Source organism: Gymnoscopelus braueri (assembly GCF_963280865.1).
Source record: "Gymnoscopelus braueri genome assembly, chromosome: 17".
Classification (NCBI taxonomy): Eukaryota; Metazoa; Chordata; class Actinopteri; order Myctophiformes; family Myctophidae; genus Gymnoscopelus; species Gymnoscopelus braueri.
Window position 1 is genome coordinate 34,278,570 of NC_137617.1, and position 24,520 is coordinate 34,303,089.

The 24,520-nt window shown below is 42.1% G+C and overlaps 1 protein-coding gene across 2 annotated transcripts in view; it reads left to right on the forward strand.

Annotated features, from left to right (window-relative positions):
* abca5 (ATP-binding cassette, sub-family A (ABC1), member 5) overlaps nucleotides 1-23,721 on the forward strand; it is a 35,172-nt gene extending 11,451 nt beyond the window's left edge. For both annotated transcript variants that reach the window (XM_080456001.1, XM_080456002.1), the window contains exons 7-38: nucleotides 1,024-1,165; nucleotides 1,525-1,713; nucleotides 1,858-2,005; nucleotides 2,126-2,303; nucleotides 2,798-2,856; nucleotides 3,670-3,956; nucleotides 5,469-5,588; nucleotides 6,046-6,184; nucleotides 6,431-6,521; nucleotides 7,089-7,228; nucleotides 7,769-7,888; nucleotides 8,200-8,404; nucleotides 8,864-9,030; nucleotides 9,418-9,545; nucleotides 10,061-10,198; nucleotides 10,328-10,441; nucleotides 11,318-11,488; nucleotides 12,494-12,607; nucleotides 13,429-13,566; nucleotides 14,286-14,354; nucleotides 14,470-14,561; nucleotides 14,904-15,030; nucleotides 15,321-15,438; nucleotides 15,538-15,629; nucleotides 16,467-16,642; nucleotides 16,792-16,867; nucleotides 17,194-17,288; nucleotides 17,466-17,585; nucleotides 18,671-18,823; nucleotides 18,937-19,016; nucleotides 19,136-19,191; nucleotides 19,310-23,721. In XM_080456001.1, the coding sequence (XP_080312127.1) occupies nucleotides 1,024-1,165; nucleotides 1,525-1,713; nucleotides 1,858-2,005; nucleotides 2,126-2,303; nucleotides 2,798-2,856; nucleotides 3,670-3,956; nucleotides 5,469-5,588; nucleotides 6,046-6,184; nucleotides 6,431-6,521; nucleotides 7,089-7,228; nucleotides 7,769-7,888; nucleotides 8,200-8,404; nucleotides 8,864-9,030; nucleotides 9,418-9,545; nucleotides 10,061-10,198; nucleotides 10,328-10,441; nucleotides 11,318-11,488; nucleotides 12,494-12,607; nucleotides 13,429-13,566; nucleotides 14,286-14,354; nucleotides 14,470-14,561; nucleotides 14,904-15,030; nucleotides 15,321-15,438; nucleotides 15,538-15,629; nucleotides 16,467-16,642; nucleotides 16,792-16,867; nucleotides 17,194-17,288; nucleotides 17,466-17,585; nucleotides 18,671-18,823; nucleotides 18,937-19,016; nucleotides 19,136-19,191; nucleotides 19,310-19,450 (4,183 nt within the window). In that variant the 3' untranslated portion in view covers nucleotides 19,451-23,721. The remainder of the gene's footprint in view (nucleotides 1-1,023; nucleotides 1,166-1,524; nucleotides 1,714-1,857; nucleotides 2,006-2,125; nucleotides 2,304-2,797; nucleotides 2,857-3,669; nucleotides 3,957-5,468; nucleotides 5,589-6,045; nucleotides 6,185-6,430; nucleotides 6,522-7,088; nucleotides 7,229-7,768; nucleotides 7,889-8,199; nucleotides 8,405-8,863; nucleotides 9,031-9,417; nucleotides 9,546-10,060; nucleotides 10,199-10,327; nucleotides 10,442-11,317; nucleotides 11,489-12,493; nucleotides 12,608-13,428; nucleotides 13,567-14,285; nucleotides 14,355-14,469; nucleotides 14,562-14,903; nucleotides 15,031-15,320; nucleotides 15,439-15,537; nucleotides 15,630-16,466; nucleotides 16,643-16,791; nucleotides 16,868-17,193; nucleotides 17,289-17,465; nucleotides 17,586-18,670; nucleotides 18,824-18,936; nucleotides 19,017-19,135; nucleotides 19,192-19,309) is intronic.
* Nucleotides 23,722-24,520: the final 799 nt, after the last annotated feature.

Here is a 24,520-nt window from a genome sequence, read left to right on the forward strand (position 1 = left end):
GCAGAAATTGCTGATTTACAAGCTTACAGCGTGACGCGTTGTAAGCTTGTAGATCTGCTATTTCAGCTTTTTTTTAGATTTTTTAGCTTTTTTTTTTTCTAAATGGAAACGATTCTGACGTTTATGCAAAAATAATTGCGACCATCTCAAATAATTGCGATTAGACAATTATGTAATAATTGTGACAGACCTTTGGACATGACACTAGTCAGTCGCAGGGACTTAATCCAACCCATGATGCTGAGCGCCAAGCAGGGAGGCATTGGGTCCCATTGTTATAGTCTGTGGTATGACCCGGCCAGGGATCGAAACCTGACCTCTCAATCTCAGGGCGGAAGCTCTAACCGCAAGGCCTCTGAGCTGGTAAATAGATCCAATGTTGTCATTATTTAGTCACAAGCACTTGTTAATACTTTCTATTACCGTAGTTAAATATTTATAAATAAATGAAAACACACGGACATTGACATTAACACATTGACTGCCTGAGATTTTTATCCCCATGCCAGCGTTATTTACTTTAAATTGACGATCTTTGGAGAGCCGCAGAAGGCAAGTTGTAGACACGGAAGTAAACAAAAAGTGTCTGGCGGGTGGGGGAGGGTCTCCTCTATCCACCGGAGGAATATTTCTTTTACTGCGATCGGCCATTTTGTTGCTATCGCCGTTGAATAAGGCTTGTTTTCACCAACAAAAAAAAAGAGAAATCCGAGCTACATATAGATATCGTAAATTTAGTAAATCCTACTATAGGAGTGGACGGAGGTGACGTTTTTTGGGATGACGTCACATCCGTCCAGTCCTTCTCTGAGCGTCAAGGGATCATTCCTAAGTGTTAGAGCGCCCTCTTGTTTAAAAAAAAAGAAAGACGTATGTTTACCTCTTTGGCAGGCAAGCGTTTTATTTAAAAGGACGTATGCTTGGCAGGCAATGTGTTAATGGGAAGAGAATGTGAGGATTGCATGATTTTCTGTTAAATGCCTCTAATTGGTGCGTGTGTGTGTGTGTGTGTGTTCTAAACAGGTTGTCATGGGGACTGCTGTATGCTGCTTTGGTAACCACCATGTCCATCCTGATGTCCATCATAGCCACCTATACCGCCCTCTTCCCCAACAGTGACTTCTTTGTCATCTTTTTCCTAATCTTTCTCTATGGTATCTCCTCTGTGAGTATAGTGTTCGATTCATGAGTTGATATACACAATAAAGTCCTCAGGATTAAAGGAAAATGTAGCTGATCTTCAACCTTAATAGCATTGTTAAGATGTAAGGAGATCAATACCAACGATCAGTACTAGCGTACATTCCGTACGCTCAATGATGTGAGACGCGTACACATTTCACTACATCAGCATTTAAAATTCTGTAAAAGTATTTTTGACAAACTAAAGGAGGTTTTATTCCTTTTACGGGAAAAAACATTCTTGTAGCCTGTCGCTTTGTTTCCGCTAGTGTGAACGCTAGTGCATAAGTCTTCCTATATTAAAGCTTGTTTGGTTATACTGTATATGCTCTCTTTCCACAGATCTTCTTCTCCTTCATGCTGACTCCTTTGTTTAAGAAGCCAAAGTTTGCCAGCACTGTGGGCTCCATGTTGACAGTGGTGTTTGGATGTCTGTCTCTGTTCACTGTGCTGATGAGAGACTTCCCACAGCCCGCCGTCTGGCTGCTCTGCCTGCTGTCACCCAGTGCCTTCTCCATTGGCATCGCCCAGGTACACACACGCACTCACATGCACTCACACACACACACACACACACACACGTGTATTTAACGTATGTCCTTTGTACCCCATGCAAACAGCCTCTCTTCTTGGACCATGGTGTTTATTCACAGCTGTGTTTCTGTGTGTTGTCAGGTGGTATACCTCGAGGCCCAGGGTGATGGAGCTGTGTTCTCTAGCCTGACCAATGGACCTCATCCCCTCTATGTCCCCCTGCTCATGTTGATCATAGACTGTATCCTCTACCTACTGCTAGCTGTGTACCTGGATCAGGTGCTGCCGGGTATGCATGCACACAGACAGACAGACAGACAGACAGACAGACACACACACAAACTTTCATAAAGCCATTGAAATGTATTTCGCATCACATTCGAAAATCCTTTTTTTGTCCCTCCCTCAGGTGAGTTCGGGATAAGAAGGTCTCCATTGTACTTCCTGAAGCCATCGTATTGGTCCAAACGCAGTAAGCGCTATGTGGAGGTGAGCTCGGTATACGATGCAGAGATGAACGGCACTTCGGGAGGAGACGAGTCTGTTGAGCCTGTCTCGCCAGAGTTCAGAGGGAAAGAAGCTATCCGGTAAATACCTGTTTACACACAAATGACTGTTGCATTCAGATTTTTTCATCTTTTTTTTTTTTCATCCTTATGTCATTGTGCTCTGAACAGGTATTTCATTGAGGTGTAGTCGTTTGTCCGGTTGAATCAAACCCTAGTGCTTTGGTACGGGTTGTTAGGGTAGGTGTGAAAGCAACAGTCGAACTTGGGTGCACACCAAAACAACCGCACAAAACACGACCAATTCCAACCGATTCTATTCAGTGACGAGGGGGAAAAAAGAGGATTGACCCTGGGGGACCCTGATCAATGAAGCATATAGTTGGAAGTGGTTAAAGTTTCCATCCACTTTAAAGTGTCAACCTGATGGAAGTACAGTACATTCTTTGGTCCAGTGCCACTCGTCAATCATTCATTACATTAGCCTTGGCCAGCAGAAGGCTGCCGTCTGCAGCCAGAGCTTTTTTAACGCTGACCCTATCGTTGTTTACTTTCCCTCTCTCCCCCACCATCAGCATCAACAATATCCGTAAAGTCTACAAAGAGAAAGACAACACGGTGGAGGCTCTGAGAGGTGAGGCCTGTGCACGTTCTATTGAATGGTTGTTCAGTTCAGGTAGCGGTTTCTCAAATTGCACGTAATGTGATATAACAACAAATCGATGAGTTCTTAGAGGACCCATCAATGGAGTTCATGCAGTAGATAGAGTTGCACTTTGTTTTATCAGTCCAGCTCCTTATTGATCTTAGAGCCAAGCGTGGAGATGTGTCTCTCTGTGGGCTAGCACCATAACCTCTCTGGGATGTAGCCAGTAGTGCAGATTAATTGACTGGGAGTCTAATAGTCTATTATGCTAAAATGCTAGTATTTTTTATTACAAAAAGAGATAAAACATTTTCCCTCATACATTTCAGTCATTGGAGAACCTATTATTAACTTGTAATCAGTACTTCATTTTGTCTGTTTATCATGTGAGCACTGTTTCAAGTGGGGCAGCCATAATGGGTGCTGATTAGTTGGCTGTCTCCCCAACAGTCATTCAACCACAGCATGACCATCCCGTGGCCTGTCCATATGGACTATATGGACTACGGTACAGTTACTTGATTGGCGGATACTTTCCACAGAGTCCAAGTCATTATGCACTCTCGGTGATCAATGGCGCCTTTGATAGAACTCATCTGGTGTGCCGCATCTAACTGTATTCTCTCTGACAAGAAGGCCGGGTGAATGCAGTTAAAGTCACTGGAAACACTGTACCAGTGTGTTCCATCGAGATGAGTTGTTGAGGAGCTGAGTAGCTGTGTAGTGATGTCTGTAGAAAGAGCTGCATCCTCCCCTCTGATGCCATTCCTCCCGTTCCCCTCTGACGGACCCTGCCCTCAGGTTTGACCTTTGACATCTACGAGGGCCAGATCACGGCACTGCTGGGCCACAGTGGGGCCGGTAAGTCCACCCTGATGAACATCCTGTGCGGCATCTGCCAGCAAACCGATGGCTCGGCCACCATCTACGGCACCCCGGTGGCGGAAATCGCAGACGGGTCGGAGATGAAGCAGCTGGTGGGCATTTGCCCCCAGTTCAACATAATCTTCGACGTGCTCACCGTGCAGGAGCACCTGAGGATATTCGCCGCCATCAAAGGGATACTGCCAGCGGACATTGACAGCGAGGTTTGTACTATGTACACATTCTGTGAAGCCTGATTTACACTCGGAAGTGTGCCATGTAGTGCACTGAAAACAAGCTCACAACGTTGCACTGTGAGCTTGTAGATCGGCAATTTTTGGTACGTGACACCGGCGCACTACTAAGTGTAAATCGCTGTTAACACATTAACCGCCAAGAACGTAGTCCTACGGTCCGTTAAATCCAACTGTTAAGCGCCGAGACCGTAGCCCTACGGGCTGCGGTCTTTTCGCGCATGCGTGGTCCGGGTGCACTTTCGGATTTTTTTTGATCCACTTGGAGTTTCCGGTTTGATGACCGGAAATAGAATTATTTGGGATCCGGTTTTGACGATCACGCCCGCTCCCATTCTACAGACGAAACTGAAACTCAATTCTCTTCCTGTAGTTTTTTCTCCTCGCATTTCACTGTTTAACGTAATCCGCTCTAACTACAACATGGATACCCCGTTTGACACGCGATCTTCACTGGGAGATACAGGGAGATCTCGCGGATGTAAACAGACCGTGTAGAGCTCAATCTTAAGGATTTTAACAAGATCTATGGCGACATGAAAAAAACAAAAAAACACCTTGGCACTGGTGAGTACATTATGAGATTAACCTCTGGCGGTCGATGTGTTAAGGGGCCATGAGCGGAGTAGTGCTTTGAATATCCAGAGAGCTCGCACAGAGCGTTTATTGATGCCCGTTGTGCTCAGACATTGTGTCATATGTGTTATTAGACCAAATAGCCTAGCTGAAACTACTGTAATCATGGACTTCTAATGCTGTGGTAACGATTCAATGTCAGGTCGTAAATGACTAGGTTGTCAGACACAGCCAGGAGGATCAAACATGACATTGATGAGCAGCGCTCCTCTGCAAAACATGAACTATTTTCTGCTTCAAGCATTCTGCAAAAAAACGCTGGTGCTGAAATGCGATGCTATGACGCTGGAGAGAGAGATGCATGGCAGAAAAGTGCTGCTAAGAAACAAAATAACGCTTTCTGTGGACATGGCCACTAACTCTGCTTCACTGGCAGCCATACTGATGCAGTTAGTGAGGCTCAGTGAAACCGTGTGCAGATTGGATGGAAGAGACCTTCTATTCCCCAAAATGATACTCTTTGGAAACCAAGGGTTAGAGGTCTGATCACCTGCATATGTTCCGTTTCCCATGAAGTACTTTCCATCAATTTCATTTACTGTTTCTCTTGTTTCAAATGTGTCCCTGTGAGCAACCTGCCAATCTAAATTCCACAAATATGTAAACAAATTAGACCCATCAATTGATTCTGATTCTGGAAGCTGGTGAGAACATTTACCTGATCATGATGGGTTGAGGAAGCCATTCCGCATTAGTTGTCATTTGCTTATCACAGAGCTTCTCCAGTGAATGTCAGTGATCTGTGTTTTGGTCCACTCAAGGGGTTTAGGTGTTTTTTTAGTATGTCAAGTATGTCAACAGGATTTACCCTGATGGCCCACTGTGTTTTTTTTCCCCGTCCTTTAGGTGTCCAAAGTCCTGAAGGACCTGGACTTGGAGAAGATCATGCATGCTCAGGCCAAGAATCTGAGTGGAGGTCAGAAGAGGAAGCTATCTGTGGGAATTGCCATTTTAGGAGATCCTAAGGTAACTGAAGCGGAAGAGTCATGTTGGGGTCTATAAGTCACATGGAGTTGCCTCGTATTAGCCTGTGTCAAGAAGATTAATACCAGGTTGCTTACTGGTAGGGCTGGGCAATATATTAATAAGAGACAAGGAATCGTGTGGGATGTTGGATATCGTAGTATCGTGATAAGTGTTGTCTTCTTTTCCTGGTTTTAAAGGCTGCATTACAGTAAAGTGATAACTTACCTGAACTTACCTGACTGTTCTAGCCGTTCTTTTATTTGCCCTTAATCACTTAGTTATTATAGACATTACTGATATATTAGTATTACTATTTTTCAAAAATGGCATTGTGTATATTTTGCAATTATTCCCACAAAATCATCACAATATCGATGTTGAGGTACTGGTCAAAAGAATTAGTACGTTTTTGCTCCCTCTTACACTGACATGCGTGTGACTGTGTGCTTTGCTTTAGATCCTGCTCCTGGACGAGCCCACGGCAGGGATGGACCCCTGCTCCAGACACCAGGTGTGGAATCTGCTGAGGAGTCGCAGAGCAGGCAGGGTCATTGTTCTCAGCACTCACTACATGGACGAGGCTGACATTCTGGCTGGTATGCCCTTTTCATGTTACTCATAAACTAATAACATAAATTATACTGGAGCGTCCTCTGTATTAGCACGGCTAACGTGACAGCACTGTACCATTCAGTCTGTTTTTGCTAGACTACTACCACTACCTTAGTATTCCTCCTGCTGAAGAATGGGTTTGCGCTCACCTTTTGAGATATTTTTTCTTTTCATCATTAATTTAAAAAAATAGTTTAAACCACTGACTGTGGTACATTTTGTGTGTCTAGATCGCAAAGCTGTGATCTCTCAAGGTCAGCTGAAGTGCGTTGGCTCGTCCCTGTATCTCAAGACCAAGTGCGGCGTGGGATATCACCTCAGGCAAGTAGCTAATACCTTACATGTTAACACATTGACTGCCAGAATTATTTCAGATTTTTAGCTGTTGCCTGCCAGAGAAAAAAAAAGTACTCAGGAGCCGAGATACAGAATTTTTAAGTTTTAAGTTAACAAGGAAGTGGATAGGAGTCTAAATCTTCGAAAAATCATATCTCCTTGGTCTTTGGGTCAAAAAAAAATAAATAAAGTCTGCGTTCTTGGTAGCCCACGGATTTATTAAAAATAGAACGCATATATGCGTTCTTGGCAGTCAATGTGTGAAAATGTGATTCCAATCATAATCATATTGACCACTTTCAACCTGGTGTCCCTGTTCCCATGTCATTATATGCTCAAATGTTGCAAAAATAGCTATTTTCAGTATTCATCATGTGACGAAGTATATAGGGCTTAAGTGATTGATTTTAATGATATCATCTTTATCATATGAAGTGTATTTTCTTTCCAGGGTGTTTTGAATTGAGGGGATTTTAATATTACAGATACTAATAAAAAACTGTGTTTGCTTACCTATTTGATGTACTACTCTCTTCTTTCTCCTGAATACAGAATGTCTGTCAATGAGGGATGTGGGGCAGATAAAGTCACATCACTGGTCAAGGAGCACGTTCCCAAGGCACAGTTGTCAAGGCAACAAGAGGCAGAGCTTACGTTTACTCTGCCTTTTGAAAGCATGGACACCTTTGCAGGTCAGATCACAGGAATTACATAGGCAGCAAAGTACTAGTGGTCTGTATGGCTGTAGCGGTACCATTACCAGAAATTAGCCCAATAGAATTTGGAAGTGCATTAGATGTAACTGTAATTTGTTTTATAATCCTACAGTAAGTGCCAGACGAGAGATATTTGCCATGTTGGATAATGCAATGAGTGCCAAAATATTTAGGCAAGGACAGCAAACCCATTAAAACCTGGAAGGCATCCGTTTCATTTTAGATTGTTGCATATCAGATATACAAGCTCACAGCAAGCTTGTACATCTACTATTTTTTTACATTTTTTAAAAATCGTGAAAGTGTGAGAATTACTGATTTAGAAGGCATTTGTAGAATCGTCCTCAGGTCTTGATGGGTTAAAAGTCAATGTAGTGAACATTTACATGAAGGACAAATAACTGAAATGATAAACCTCACCCTTCCGGTGACCCTAACATGTTGAAACAAATGACTACTATTTCAACGCATACAGAGTAAGTCATTGAGTTGTCACATTTAATATGTCCTCTTCAGGTCTGTTCTCTGAGCTCGACTGCAGGCCAGACCTGGGGATTACCAACTTCGGCGTTTCTATGACAACTTTGGAGGACGTATTCCTCCGTTTGGAAGCTGAGGCTGAAGTAGACCAAGCTGGTGAGTGTGCAACGAGAGCAATGCTTCCGAGACGCATCCCCAATCAGTGTTTAACTAGAACCCTAGTGTCCGTATTCTGGGGGCGAATGTTCACTGAAAATAGCAAAGAGATATGGTGTAGAGGAGTAAAAAAGGAGGGGGGCTAGTAAAGACCCCTGGGGGACCCTGGTCAACGAAGTATAGAACGTTTAACGGGTTAATATCAGGTTAACGGTTTAATATCCTCCACAATATGTTGGATCAGTTGCAGTTCACAAGCCTCTGTGCCCTTCGATTTCTCTCTCTTTCTATTGTCTCTCTCTGTGTCTCAGACTACAGTGTGTTCAATCAGGAGCAGCAGGTGGAGGAGGACTGTGACACGGCCTCGGTGGACGACACCGACCAGCGGCTGTTGAACTTCTCAGACAGCCGGTCGGACGCCGTGTCGGGCCACGCTCTGTGGAGACAGCAGTTCAGCACCGTGGCCTGGCTCCACATGCTCAACATGCGCAGGGAGAGGAAAGCCTTCATCTACACGTGAGTGTGCGGAATCGAAGACAATTTCGTTAACAAATAAAAACTAGACTAAAATGTTAGGGAGAGTGGAGATGAGATCCAGTAGAACTAAAAGACAAGTGATTTTATTTTTGGTTGCACTTGGGTGCTGCTGAAAATAGCAGATCTACAAGCTTACAACGCGTCGCGCTAAGACGCGTTGTGAGCTTGTAGATCGGCTATTTTCAGCATGCAACTATGTGTAAAATCTGCCATTACGACGCCATCAAGGCCTGCCAAAATACATTTTTGTTGACAAAATCAACTGTAGATTTAGTCGACTTTTCAGATGATTAAAATATGACTAAAACTAAATGACATTTTATTCAAAAGACTATGACTGAACTAAATCAAAGTTTTCTGTCAAAATGATGTATTCATTCAGTTTCTCCATCCTTCCTTTGTCCTCTCTTTCTTCTCTCCTCCCTCCCTCTTTCCCAGGCTGGCCCTGTTCCTGGTGTTCGTGGCTGCGGTGCTGGTCCTGTCTCTGGTCACGGGCAACATTCAGATCCACTCACCGGACAGACAGTTCCTGCCCATCTACCTCCTGAAACGCCACCAGGCGCCCAGGAAGTACGCCACCAGCTTACTGGTTTGCAACTCCTCAGGTTAGGCTTAAGGTTCTTTTTTCCCCCCCCCCATCCTTTTCTAGAATCATTTGACCCTGCTATAGAGGCAAATGATCAATATGAATCCTATACCTTGTATTAAATAATATCTTGGTAGCGATTCTGTAATCTATACCTTGAACTTTCTGTTATGGACTTCATATATCTGCTTTAAATCGATGTTTGATGTTGATAATTGAGCCTGGGCTAAAACTGTAAACACACATTACGCCTGCCCTTATACCGTGTCATTTGCTGATGAATGGATGATCATGACTCCTATAAATATTTTTCTCCCCCCCCCATTTATTTTCTGTGAAGCACTTTGTCAGTTTGTTTAAATAGTGCTACATTATACAAATAAATGTAACTCACATTTCTTGACAGGCTCAGATATCTCTGACCTCGTCCACAACCTGGAGTCTCAGGACGTCCGAGTGGAGATGATGAAGCAGGTGGACTACATGGCAGCAGCTCCTCACAGCGCTGCCATCAACGTGACAGGATCCAGCAAGGTCCATTTCATGATACTTACACACAGTTTATACGATCCCCTGGCTGTTATCAGAGATATAACATTAATCATGGACTGACATCTTCCTTGTTGCATTTCCATTTATCTAAACAAGAGTGCACTCAGTTTGAGGGCTACTGCACTAAGAGGTCTTTTGAAAGCCAGACGTTAAATTCTTTAAAAGGACACTTGTTGTGATCGTCTGACATTTTGTCCTGGCATGCGGAATGGGCACTGGTGCCAGGCTCAATGCCTTAGGCTCAATGCCCTTTCGTTGCAGTCGGGTGGAAACCTTGTACGTACAGTATGTGCAAAACCGTTCCTTTTTAAATTTATTTTAAAAACATTTAAAAATAGCCGATCTACATGCTCACAACGCGTCGCAATGCGCTGTAGATCGGCTATTTTCACTACTTTGGTGTGATGAAGCATACATTTCAGAGGGAAAAAACATGAAACATGGAGATACAAGGTTTCTGCCTGACAGCGACATTTTACTACCTACTGTATTAACAGGGTTTCCGGTATAGTGTGGCGTTCAACAGCACCACAGTGCACTCACTGCCAATGGCGGTCAATGTCCTGAGTAACGCTCTCCTGCGAGGCCTCAACAGCACCGGGCGGATCCGAACCTGGACCAAGCCTTTTGACTATGTGAGCATTTCCCAGACACAGTTTTAACTAAGACACATGATCTAAATGTCAGATTAGCGTGGCTGTGTCAAGCATGTTTCAAATGTAAATACTGATTCGATGCATTTGTTATGGAAATGAATCCTCCAGCAAATCCCAGAAGCCACGTCCTATGCCCTGGTGTACATCGAGGCCATCATCCTTGGCATGCTGGCAGCTGGAATGCCAGCGTACTTTGCAATGGACCATACCCGAGACAGAGAGGTACAGTAGCGCACAGTTACGTTGATGATCAAGTTAACACTTCATTTCTTTCATTGGTCTAGTATAGTAGCTCTTATTTTGAAAGCAGTACCTGCACCTCAGCATTTATGAGTTGTGTAGGTATCATGTAGGAGTTGTATCTAGATGGATCCTGTGTGTGTATTCTGATATACAGTAGGTCTACCAAACATCATGCACGTCTACCTGAACCCTAAGTTATACTTCGTTGTATGACGGTTTTGTTCGCTATGAACAACTAGCTTTCACTTATTTTAATCTGTTCTTTTCTGCAAATCATGAATTAGGTTTAACCACTTTCAACCTGGCATTCATATTTTAGGCATGTCATTATAAGTGAACATTTCAAAAAATAGCAGATCTACAAGCTCATGTTGTGAGCTTGTAAATTGGCTATTTCTGCCGTACAACACTGTCGTACGACGATAAAACAGGGTTTAAGTATTTAAGTCAGTTACACCAGTGGTTGTCAACCTTTTCAGGCCGCGACCCCCCCAAAATAATCATATTTGAACTGGGGACGCCCCACCCTGACAAGCACTTGGAATTGTAGGAGTTGAGGCATTACATTTTGTTTGACTCGGTTCCACAGATAAATATCGTGAAAATAGCTGATCTACAAGCTCATAACCCCTGGCAACACGAGGCGCTGTGAGCTTGTAGATCGGCTATTTTCAAAATTGTTGCCTCTTTCTTACATTATTTGACAATTTGGCCAATGTTTGACAAGTTTTTATAGTATAATTTGTCACTTCACTGTCATCTGGGGACCAACAGGTTGAGAACCACTGAGTTACACAACGGCACAGCGCTGATTCAGTGACCTCATACCTTGTTGTAATTGTTCCGTTGTCGTAGATCAAGTGTCGCTCCACTCTCCGCATCTCGGGCATGGTGCCCTCGGCCTACTGGTGTGGTCAAGCAGCGGTGGACATCCCCTTCTATTACATCATCCTGTCTGGCATGACCGTCATCCTCTTCTGCTTCCACACAGGCAACTTGCTCACGTCCAGCAACCTCACCGCTGTGGTTAGTAGTACCCACCAGTGGTGGAAGAAGTACTGACTCATAATGCAGAATGTCCCATTTCACAAGTTTTCAAATTTCAAAAATCTTTTGAAAATAATCTACAAGCTCACAATGCGTCGGACTTCATGTGCCGGTCTGTGACATCGGTCATCTATCTATGATGTCAGTCCTTTTATGACTATTACGTATTATGACTCCATATTTCATAGTCTGATCATAGCCCCATTGTTAAATCTTTCAAAAAAGTGTAAATGATCCGCATAATGTGAAAATATTAGTGGAGGTACTTCTGTGGATGGACTAATGGCAGCATGCATATTGCATACAATGTTTGGTGCTGGTTGGTCCAGCGGCTTGCGAGATTAGCTCCAGAGACACCCACAGACCCTCTTATAGAAGGCTAGCCTCATGCAGAACAACACTGTAAAAAAGCTAAATAATTGGGGTTTTTTTTACAGAAAAGGCACAGGGCATATGCTTAATCTACAATACAGGAAGTGAGTGGGCTAGATAGAGGGTTGGCACTTAGACCAGAGCACCTGCTGCCACAGTTGGTGTCGTCAACGTTTGGAAGGCTGTTGCCCACTTACACCAATTCAACTAAAATACTGTATCGCACCTCTTGTTGTTGCACCAAAGAAGCTACAGATGCAGCAATGTCGCATTTTTTAGTCATCAAGGGAGAGTATAAGGGATTAATTGAGCAGCCCATGGGTTATTAGACACTTTGAGTGTGACGAATCACGTGTATTAACAAAAAAACAAGCTTTCATATGATTATGTTTTACAGCTCAAAAAGTAGTTTAAGATTTTAGCGACATTGTGAGCTTGTAGCTATTTTCGGTGTGCAAATTAGTATAAATTAAGCTTGACGTGCAGATGTGTGACCCACTGGTAGCTTGCAGCCGCCAATGAGTAACTCACCAAGAATGACGCCAAGACTGATGTGAGACACTCACTGATGGATGCATTGCCATAATATTGCTATTTCCCCTCCTCACCAAGGTGTTGTGCACTGTCGGCTTCGGCCCAGCCATGATCCTCTTTACCTATGTCGTCTCCTTTGGCTTCGCCCGCGTCCAGAGCAACAGGGACTTCTTCTCTGTGGTCTCTATGATGGTGAGACAGGTTCATTCTACAATTTATGCAACGGAAACATTCAGAAATACCTACAATACAGGATATTGTAAATATACACTGGATAACAATGCACTTTCAGAATTAACATTAGATTTGACTGAATAATACCGATGTTTTACCAATAGGTGGTGCATGCACATGATTCAGTTGCTCTCTAGGGGATCACATTGAAAGAAACACTGGGGACACAATGATATGGATGCTGTTTGTTGTATTCTAGTTCTGACAGGGTTCTATATTCATTAGAAGCATCCCTCTTGAAAATGAGGTCTTCATATTCTAAAATTTGATATAAAGTCAAATCCAATGTATGTGTACTGTATATAATTGATGTATTATGTATACAGATCAGATGTCTTCTGCATTACAATGCAGACTTTGATAAGTCTCTCCTAACTAATATTGGTCCCATCCCATCTCTTTGGGATTGGCCACTTGTTATAAAACTGACATTGATGAATAGTGCTGCTCTGCTAAAACGTTTAACAAAATGTAACTGTGGACATCGTCCAAAAACAGGACGTCCAACAGGCTGCTTTCTGTCTTGAAAAACGGGAAGCACCATCAGCACTCCACATTTAAAGTAGTGACATAATGTTAAAAGATTTACTCTGGTAAACGATTAAAACCAGCACACTGAAAATCCTGTACACAATCCCTAATTTGCCAGAACATCTCATAATGAAAAATGCCAGTACAGTTTAGCTTGTATATAATGAAACCAATGTAAAGTCATCCGTGGCATCACATTGATAAAACCAGAAAGCCATCCAACCCTAATGTGTGTCCTGTGCTTCAAGGTGTGTGTAGTGTCTGCTTCCCTGGTTCAGCTGTCATTTGTCAACGACAACCCAGGCCTGACCAGGAACCTGCACAACGCGCTGTGTTTCTTCAACCCTCTGTACCCTCTCATGGGCTGCCTCAACTGCATCACCAAGGTAGGCCAGTTTCTTAGTTCCTCCTGCAGTTTTACAGTGTATTTATCAGAATCAGAACACTATACCCTATATGTATACAGTACTTTGTTGTACAAGGAATAGTGAAAATAGCCGATCTACAAGCATCAAACTACTCATATAGTTGATGCCTCATTCATACAGGATGATGCTTTTATTCGTTGGGAAAAACCAACCTTGTTTCAGAAACAAATTGTTGCTTAAGCAATGCATGATATTCACGTTCAGTGTGGATGTATTCAACAAAATATATTTTTGGGTGAATTAATCACACTGCAAAAGAAATGAAAATACTCCCGGTGAGTAAGGACTTTAACCCATTTAGACCTGAGGCAGATTCTAAAAACGGCTTCTAAATCCTGGCCTAAGTTTTCTGAAATAAAGTAATGTTGCTATATACTGTATATAGCAACAACTACACACAGAGGTGTTCCCGGCTTGAAAGGTATAACAACGCATAGGTGTTCAAAGCCAAGATACATACAACAGTACAGTATTTTCAGCCAACTGTTTTTCTCATAGTAGGGAATATATTAACTAAAGCAAAATCAGTATGGCTAAGTACAAATCTGCCAAAAACATAATGTAGATGCACTTAAAGATTAAGTACACACTCGATTTCCGGTGGTCCCCACCCTGTTGGTGTGTGTGTGTGATAAAATCCCACACTACAGTCACTCAGTGCATTTGTCCTTCTCCAGGCTACCTTCCTGCCTTCACTCTATGAAGAGAACTTCTTGTGGAAGAACCTGCTCATTGCTGTCGTGGCCGTATGTAGTACATCAAAACATTGTCGTCCAACCAAAACATATAGAAAACACTTGCTGTAGAAGGAAATGTTGAGTGTGTGTGTGTGTGTGTGTGTGTGTGTGTGTGTGTGCGCAGCCCTATCTTCAGTGCATCCTGCTGCTGTTCCTCCTTCGCTGGCTGGAAATCCGCTATGGAGGGAGGACCATGAAGAATGACCAATTCTGCAGGTGATTCTGTAGATGTCGTTTAGACAAATCTTCAAATCAAACTTTATTTATATAGCACACTTAAAAACGACTGTATTCGACTGTATACTGCTGTACAACAAAAGCTCTTAATACATTTATGAATGTACTTTTAAACACCTTAAAGCTCTAAGCTATAGCTCTTAATACGTTTATGAATGTACTTTTAAACAGCAGTTTATTTACTAATGATTAAAGATTCCATTCGAGTCAAATCACTTTACATCTGGACAAAAACAATTTATTAAGCATAAAATAACTGTAAGCCTTCTATAAACCAAATTAGAGTGAATTGATCCGAATGCTTATTTTCCTTTTTCAAAGGATCTCATCGAAGGGGAAGCCCAAAGTGGAGCGGATCAACCCAGAGGAAGGGTTGAAGGAGGATGAGGATGTACAGATGGAGAAGGCCAGGGTGAGGGAGGCCATCACCTGTCAATGCTGCGAGGAAGTAAGTAGTGCTTGGCAAACTCCATTCAATTGAAAGTGAGTTTCTCAATTTCATACGGCTCATGCACTCAAGACAAGGAGTCAGTTACTGTCAGAAAGTGTACCGATCTTAATGTTTCTCAATAAATGGTACAGCCCATGCACTCAATTGATCTGACAACTTCTGACACTAGACTTTTTCAACTCTAAAGCAGCATTACAGTGTGCAGGCTGCGCTTTATCCCAGCATCAAAAGCCCTGACTACAAGCAAATCTAATTTATCCCCTTTTCTCGACACCGTCCCCCTTTAGAAACCTGTGGTGGTAGTGAGTAACTTGAGAAAGCAGTATAAGGGCAGGAGGGAAGGATTTTCTTTGCATAAGAGGAGGAAAGTGGCGACGAAAAACATCTCCTTCTGTGTTCGCAAAGGTATGTTCAGACCACACTGCCTGATGGATTTATGTTTGATCATATTTCACTGCAAAATTCTTGATTCACTAATGTTGTCCCTGATGTTTCTTCCCTCAGGTGAAGTTCTCGGTTTGCTGGGGCCAAACGGAGCAGGGAAGAGCACCATTATGCATATGTTGTCTGGTGACACAGACCCTACTGCTGGTCAGGTAAAAAAAAACTCTTTAGTTCAGTTACAAAAAAACTCTACTTAGCGATTATTCTATCGATTTACTTTTTCAGATAATCAAATAATTGAGTATAATTTGTTTTAATCTTCTATGTAAACGAATCAACGTGAAAAGAATTCCAATTGTTTTTTTTATAATCGACTAAATCGATTAGTGTAATTAACCATTGAAGCCCTATTTAATACTTCCTCTAACAGTGTCGCACAACAATAGCAACAATAGCCAATCTACAACTCAGAACGTGTTGCGATGCGATGCATTGTGAGATTGTAGATCTGCTATTTTTTTTCACCCAAAAATCTATTATTAAAATCGATCATCTATAATTAATTATTTATAATGGATTAAGTCGATTAGTTTGATTAACTGTTGCACCCCTAATCTCTTTAAGAATGGTTTAACAATGGCTTTGCCTGGAAATCTCTCCAGTTCGATGAGGAACTGTGGTTGCTACATTACAGGATTTCATTTCCCCCAAAAAATATAAAAAATAAATGAAAAAAGTATTAGAAAAAACATGGCCGTCTCACGTATTAGAAGGACAATATGAATCACCAGAACCAAAGACGGGTGTTTTCAATGAATCTAACATGGTTAAAATGGAGTTTGAAGTTACAGTGGGTTTGTATAGGAAGGGGGCGTGTCTGATAAAATTAATATCAAATATGTAAATACAGAATCAAGCAACTTAAAAACTGTCTGGGGTGATCACAAAAGCCTGAGTAGACGATAAAATGACCCCAAACATATTTGAAAGTGAAATATCCCTTTAACTCTCAAAGTTATGACTGTCTGTGCGGAACCCTTCCTCCCCAGGTGCTGATGGGTGACTACAGTACAGAGTTCCGTCCGGTGGATAGTCCACTGGAGCACGTGGGGTATTGTCCACAGGTCAACCCTCTGTGGCCCAGGATCACCCTACAGGAGCACCTAGAAATTTACGCTGCCATTAAGGGCATCCGAGCACAGGAGGTGCCAGGTATCATTGAACGGTATGTTAATGCAATTCCTGGAGCTTGAAATAGATTGCTAGGTTGGCACTGGAAATCTCAACTTGCATCCAATTTCCTCTGCACTGTCTCCTCATCACATGTCTGTCCATGTGGTTTGCACTTAGTGACAGTTCTTCTTTTATCTCCAGTGTTGTCAATGCTCTAGAGCTGAAGGACCACCTGAACAAGCAAGCCAAGACCCTGTCTGCAGGAATCAAGAGGAAGGTGAGAAGAGCTTCCCTCTACAGTAGCTCTTCCCCCTAGATTGTTACTTGGAATTCTTAGTTGTGTCGACACTTGAACACAACTAAGTATAAATAAAACATTATTTTACTCCTACGGCCATCCAGGCACTTTTCAGCTTTTGTCCTCTAAAGAAGAAAACATTATTTATTTATTTTTATTGTGTACAATTCGTTTGAGTTCTTTTGAATATTTTGTCCTATTTCAGCTCATTTCCCAAGTGCATATTCTCTTATAGAGCTTCTCTTTCACGGATTAATCATTGCTGCATTTCTGTGGTTGACCAGCCTGTTGTCTCTTGTTTTCAGTTGTGCTTTGCCCTGAGTATGCTGGGGAACCCTCAGATTGTGTTACTGGATGAGCCCTCAACAGGAATGGATCCCAAGTCTAAACAGCGCATGTGGTGAGACAATAAAAACTCTTCATTGCAGCTGAAATTAAAAGGAAATTGTAGCATGTGGCATCAAATATGTTTTTTTGTTGGGGTGTTCTTTTTAGTAGAAGGTGTCCAAATGTTGACCTCTGTTGTTACCAATTCTAAATGGCTTATGACTGTATTATCTTTCCCTCTTGTGTGTAGGAGGGCAATTCGTGCTGCTTTCAAGAATAAACAGCGGGGAGCCATCCTGACCACTCACTACATGGAGGAGGCTGAGGCTGTGTGCGACCGTGTAGCAATCATGGTGTCTGGTCAGCTGAGGTTAGTGCACGCACACAAGCACGCCAAACATAGCCGATCGAGTATAGGTGTAAGTACAGTATAAATCAGGCTTTACAGTTATGCAGTTACACTTTACAGCATACTTTTTTTTTTGTTTTGTTTATTGCAGTTTTTTTCCTCACACAGGTATTTTTCAATGAATAATAAAAACAGGATTTTAACAGATAAAATAAATACCACAATACAAAATATGAATGAAATTAGAAAAACAAAGAACAAGAAACAAGAAAAAAAACAAAGGCATACATAACAAACCAACATCATACACAACATAATCAAACGACATACGAAAAACATAAGGCGGATGACGGCACACTAGGCCTGACCTCGACTAAGTCGACTAGTCGACTGGTTAGTCGCGGGGGGTCCGAGTCGACTGCGTGTCTCTTAGTCGAATCTAGTCAAAAAAAAAAAAATGTAAGGGCCAAAAATGTTTTTTATAGTTTTTTGGCCAAGTCTACACCTGCAACCACACGTAACTTCCACTTTATTCTTCTTATTCCTCGTCTTTGTATTGGTATTGTTTGTGTTAGAGCGCCTCAGTGCGGCTGCAGAGTTCATGTGCAACCTCTTCCAGAGAGAGATAGACACTAGAAACTCTGCTGGAGACACAAAACAAACTGTGCAGACTTGGCCCTTTGAAATAAAATGTATTTTGGCCCTAAAAATTTTTTTTTTTTTAAATATTAGTCGACTGCCAGTCGACTATTGGCAATTAGTCGCCAATTAGATTCGACTAAACAAATCCTTAGTCGGGGACAGGCCTACGGCACACACCCAGAGGGCAAAACGAACAGCGTCACAATCTACCACAATACAAAGACATACAACAGGTATGACACCGGGGGGCAGCACAGCACTGTGCTCACTCACTTCATCTCATCGAGCAGCCCAAGAATATGTGCCCAGATCTTCTGAAATAGGGGCTCCCTAAGGCATACTTTTATAATATACATACTGTAGCTCTCCGTTAGTAGTACAATTTGGCAGCATGTTGAACTTGTCGTGGTTTTAACAGAGATAACATGAGCATTTCTCTCTCTCTCCCTCTCTCTCTCTCTCAGGTGTATCGGCTCTATCCAACACCTGAAAGGGAAGTATGGCCGAGGCTACAGCCTGGAAGTGAAGCTCAGAGAGGAGTTGACGGGTCTGCAACAAGTGGCACTGCTGCATAAGGAGATCCTCAGAATCTTCCCTCATGCTGCCCGACAGGAGAGGTGAGACCTCATGCCTAATTTATGCCACATGCTGTATATAAATCAGATATAACTCTGTATGTGTGGGTCTGTTTTCGAACGGAATTGTCTTATTTTTTGGCACCATGTTGCAGCTTTGCCACGCTGATGGTTTACAAGATCCCCATGGAAGACGTTAAATCACTGTCCACAGCATTCTCTCAGTTGGAGAGTGGTAAGTCGTCACTCCGCGCGCACACACACACACACACACACACAAGTCATCTGGCTTATGTGTACTGCCTCATTTAATGGATATTAACAGATTAATCATGTGTTTCTTTTCACCTCCAGCAAAGCAAAGCTTCAATTTTGAAGGGTACAACTTCTCACAGTCTACGTTAGAGCAGGTATACATTCTAATTGTTCCGCCTGTTTTTTCTACCTTTTTCAATTAGGTCAACATTACCTGCAACGCTCGCTAAACCCTCCTCTCCCCCTTCCCTCTCTTCTCCGTCCGTCCTCTAGGTGTTCATGGAGTTTGCCAAGGAGCAGGAGAACGAGGAAGAGGAGGTGGGCTCTCAGAGCACCACCTTCCAGTGGCAGAGGTTGCGTCAGGACGGCCCTGTGTCGGTCAACAACACGGACAGCATCGTGCATCAGCTGTGATCCCCCCCATCCACCCACCTTGAGGGAGGGACGGCGATCAACTAATACTGACCTGCCGGGTACAACTGCCACCGTGGCAGCGGGGGGCACATGCTAGCACTCGCCCCGCTCCACACGCGCCCACCCCACCCCCGTGTGGATGAGACGGACCTCTTCTACGGGCTGGACCCTGGAGGGGATCGTGTATTACTACATGGGGCCGATCTGTGTGTGTGTGCGTGCATGTTGGGGTCGGGTGGGGTGGTGGGGCTGAGGGGTATTAAGGCTCCCTGTCCACGGGGCTGAGGTGCGTGCGTCTATAACTCTTGTATGCAGGGTGCTCTGTGTTTTCTGACTTGCACTGACCGTGGAGCCTGCAGACGAAGCACTAACGCGACACCTACTTTTTTTTTATCTTCACACAGAGAAAATATATCAGAAACCTCTTATCTCCATATTTTAACTTTTTGTGTTTTTCCGTAAATTAATGCCCTACTTGATCATCCTACAGCGTCACACAAAAGCATCAAAATGACGCATTTTGAGCTTGTAGATCTGCTACTTTTGCTATTTTTTTATTTGAATCCTGAAAAGTAACCGTTTTGGCCATATGAGGTTTCCACCCGACAGAGACAATATATAAAGTGTATGTGTGTATATATAAATACACACACGATATTTATAATTTGTAAACCCTTTCCATCCATTCTCCTCGGTGGGAGACATTACAGTAAGCGTGTTTGCTCTTCATCCATTTGTTTTTGTGAAACTTTATAGTGGTTTATAGGTGTTTATTACAAACTACCAGTAGTGGGATCCGTTCACGATGGTACCAAAGCAGCACATCTCTAAACCACACACACTCATACACTCCTGTGCACAGTGACACTAAGGGGCACTTTTCTTTGTAGTGTCGGTAGCATGTGGATGAAATTGCACTTGTTCCCGCCAATGGGAGGAGGCAGAGTGCATATGCCCATTTGCTGCACAGATGCATGAAGCATATCAGTTGTGGAGAGATGCCATTTTATGTTGTACAGAATAAGAGTGCCCCTTCTCGCAGTTCCCCCTAGAGCAGTCGTTTTCAACGCTTTTCATATCAAGGTCCATTATTTATTCGGCATTTGAGCCACGGACCACCGTTTGATGAGATTTAGCCTCCCAAACCCAAAAATATTTTGTTGTTGTTTGATAAGGTTTTGTCCACAATTCCATGCTGTATTCATGTTGGTAACATAGCAGAGATAAACAGGCAAACATTGATCAAAATAACAATGATTTAAGCAATGCAGATGTTTATGGTTTCATTTTACACTCTCAAGAGTTAAATATCCATAAGGGTCCATTTGGTTACCAACTCTCCATCATTTAGCTGGGGACCACCTGGAACCCCCTCAACCCCCGGACCACTGGTTGAGAACCACTGCCCTAGAGTGTCCCCAAATGAATTACTGGTGAACGCCTCACTGCTCAGCAGAGATGTTGCTACTGCTTGTTTTTCTCTGAGCTCGGACATAATCTCTCCTTGCTTACAGCGTGCATGCTGGAGAGGAAGTCTTTTACAATGAGACAGATGGACATTCATTGGGATGTTTGAGTTTGGACATAATGCTCACTGCCCCGTGGCCTTCCTCTCTGTAGGTTTAAGCTTCAGAATTTAATAAATAGCCTGAGAATGTAGTCTAGAATATGCACTCCAGTACATGTAGCACGCCATTAGCACACCATTCTCATCAAACACTCGGCGCGGGCACTAACCTCAGAGACGTGGCAGCATCACATTTGAATCAATACATGTATGTACATACAGTAATTGTCTCAAGACAATATTTTAAAGATTTTTTTCTCCGCCAACTTTTATGGGGGTGGATATTTTTGACATTAGATTTTGAATGTATGTTGGGCCTCCAAGGAGAAGGGCAGGAGTGGGCTAACTCCATGATACCATTCTGGAAAGAAATCTATGGAGCTCCAATGTCACTCTTACCCCTGATTTATACTTAGTTGTGTGCCAGTGTCGTGGACCGAAGATGCGCTGTGAGCTTATAGATCTTTTTGGTGCGTGACACCCACGCGCAAGTAAGCATAACTCAGGCTTTACACTTTGGTGCCACTTTTAATCATAGAAAGACCATTATTTTGTTAGATTCCTCTAGCCTATTTAGTGTGTTTAGTTGTATATGTATGTGTCCGTACAGATGGTGACTATTTGGGGGGGAGGGTGGAATGGTAGGGGTATGCCTGTATAGGCTGGTACTTGTACCGAAATGCATTTTTGGTGCAATATCTGCAACCCTCCAAATTGTAATTTAACCTATTATTATATGCAGGTGAGAGGAGGAGTAGGTGTTTAGGAATTTCAAGTGTTAAAGTATTCACTTGATTGCCTGTAACTGACGATGAACAGCTGAGGCTGCTCTTAACCTTTTTTTATGTGCTGCTTATTTGCCAGTCCTCAATTCAAAGTATGACAATTATTGCCTCTGGCTTTCTGCAGTAAGTTGCAGCAGACACAATTTACATTATGAGGTCGGGTCTATTTGGTTCCATTTGTACACTCAGGGTTAGGTTTCAGAGTGAAGTTAAAGCTACAATCCCTAAGTCTTGTCACGACTTAGAGAGGTAATTGCAACAGTAACACCTGGTCATTCGAACCCGGGTCTCCTGGGTGGGAAAACCAAACAATCTACTGCTCAGACAAGAGGGAATCCGCCCTTGGCCAGGGGAGATATTGGGCTTATCAGCTTCAGACAGGGCTGCTTGTGCTTCCAGACACCAGGGTCTACATTTTTCAATGGAGTAGGGAGACCACCTCCAACCACTGCAGATGTAGATAGATAATGTATTAACGTACTCTATAACGTATAGAGATTGGTTTAAAAAAAAATAATTATTCATTAATATAAGTTCGGGATTGCAGCTTTAACACGAAGGATTTTACTGTGTACATGAATTCAACTTTGTCTCTTAAGCTAAGATCTTTCATCATGCATCAAACTCCAAAATTTCAGATGCCAACACTTGTACTTAGTTGTCCTATCCTAAAATGATTCATTTTAGTGTGGGGCTTTTTTGTATTACAGGTGTTTGGGTTGAAGTGGCTTAGAATTTTTGTCCTCTTTTTGTTGTCTAATGAATTTTATGGGCTCTTATCTTTTTTTTACTGTCACTGATGAGAAGCTGTTTTACTAACCTGTGCTTCACTTTAACCACTTAAACCCTATACACTTGTTGTACATCAAATAGTGAAAGCTATTTTAGCCGAATGTTCGATTATTTTCCCCGAATGTTCGCCTATTATGACGTGCCCGGAATAGGGACGCTAGAATTCATGTGGTTTGGCATCCCGTTGTGTAATGTTGAAGTTATGTTTTAGAGCATTTTCAATCTGATTATGAATATTATGAGATCGATGTTTGTCTTCAAAAATATTGCAGTTTTTTTTTTTGCCATTCAATGTTTTATTTTCATCTATTTAAACATTTCTACTTAATTGTCACAAGATAGTTTTTGAGCTACAATTGTCTATTTGTATCAAGTTAATAATGGAGGTGTTGGGGGGGCAGTTTCCAAAAGATTATTTAACCTCACACAAAGTGAGGAAGTTGAATGACCTTTATTTTACTTGACATATGTATTTTTTTTGCACACATGTAGCCTTGTGCACTTGAATGGGGCACGTACATACATAGAGTAGACTATCTGTCTTACAGTTAGGTTGGTATTTGCGTGTGATTGGGATAGGTGAGAGATGGTTACTCTGACCGTGTGTAGACAGACACTGAGGATTTTACATGTACTGTATATACATGGTGTTCACTACAAACATTTAATATGAACGTTGTCAACTACTGCAATATCCATGTGTTTGTGGTTTTAATTGTCATTCGCAGTCAAATGTAGCCATCTAAATAACATCTGCTTTCTTTTTGCACTTTTCTGATACCTGCTACCAGATTGGAAGAAAATAAATAATTTAAACGAGTCTTTCACCTGGAACAGATTTTTGGCTCTGTATACTATATAGTTATAGGTATTTGATACGGCAATCTTTCTTTGTTTTTGTTTTTTTTCCCTGGTGGTGGTATAATTGCACTATTTCTGGGAAATGTTAAACCTTTCTGTATATTATGCAATCTTTGTAAGATTATTTATGCACTGATTTTACTTTATAAAGACTGTGTGGTTTAGCAGTGTGCTGTGATTTGCTCCTATAATGCCCCCATGTCAAAATGAACACAGGTGATAAATGAATTCTCCCCTCCCTATGCCACATTCTCATGAATAAAATATTAAATAAAATGTAGTCTTTATCTTCTTTTACAATAGTGAGTAAATTGTGGAAACGGCAATATTTGAATGTCTTGACCAGTTCGTTCTCAACATGGTGTCCAGGGACCCTCATGGGGTCCGTGCAAGGATTCCATGGGGGTCCTCAGGTTAGGAACCAATGGACCCATATGGGTCTGTATTTCAGATAGTGTACAAATGGACCCTTACGGGTTAATTATTTGTTTTTTTATTTGTACATCCTGAGTTAGACTAACAGAGAATTGTACAGTATTGAGGTCACAAACCCCAAAAAAAAGGTATCAAATGAGGAGCTGTGGCCCAAAGATGCATATTATTTGGGGGTTCTTGAAATAAAAAGTTTGAGAAACAAAATAGGTATTTCTTGACTCTACAGCAGGGGTAGGCAACCTTAGGCACAGGTGCCAACATGGGCACACTGGCTTAAGTGTGAGAGAGAGGATTTTTGGTATAAAATAAAATACTTTAAAACATTTAGTCAATTAAGTTAAGTTCCCTCACATCTGTATGTAAATTACATCCTGCACATAATTCTACATTCATTCAAACTCTGAATTCTGACTAGGGAGGGAGTCTGGGAGATATAGGTGGGTTATTGCTCTGATTCTAATGATCATTACAATGTCCTGATGTAAATATTTCAAAATAAGAAGAAAAAAGGTTTTATTTATGGGTAATCAAATTTTATTTTGGTTTCATAAATAAACGTAATATTGATGGCACACTCGCTGAATCAAGAAAATAAAAACATTTCACTTCATGTCAAAAAGGTTGCCGACC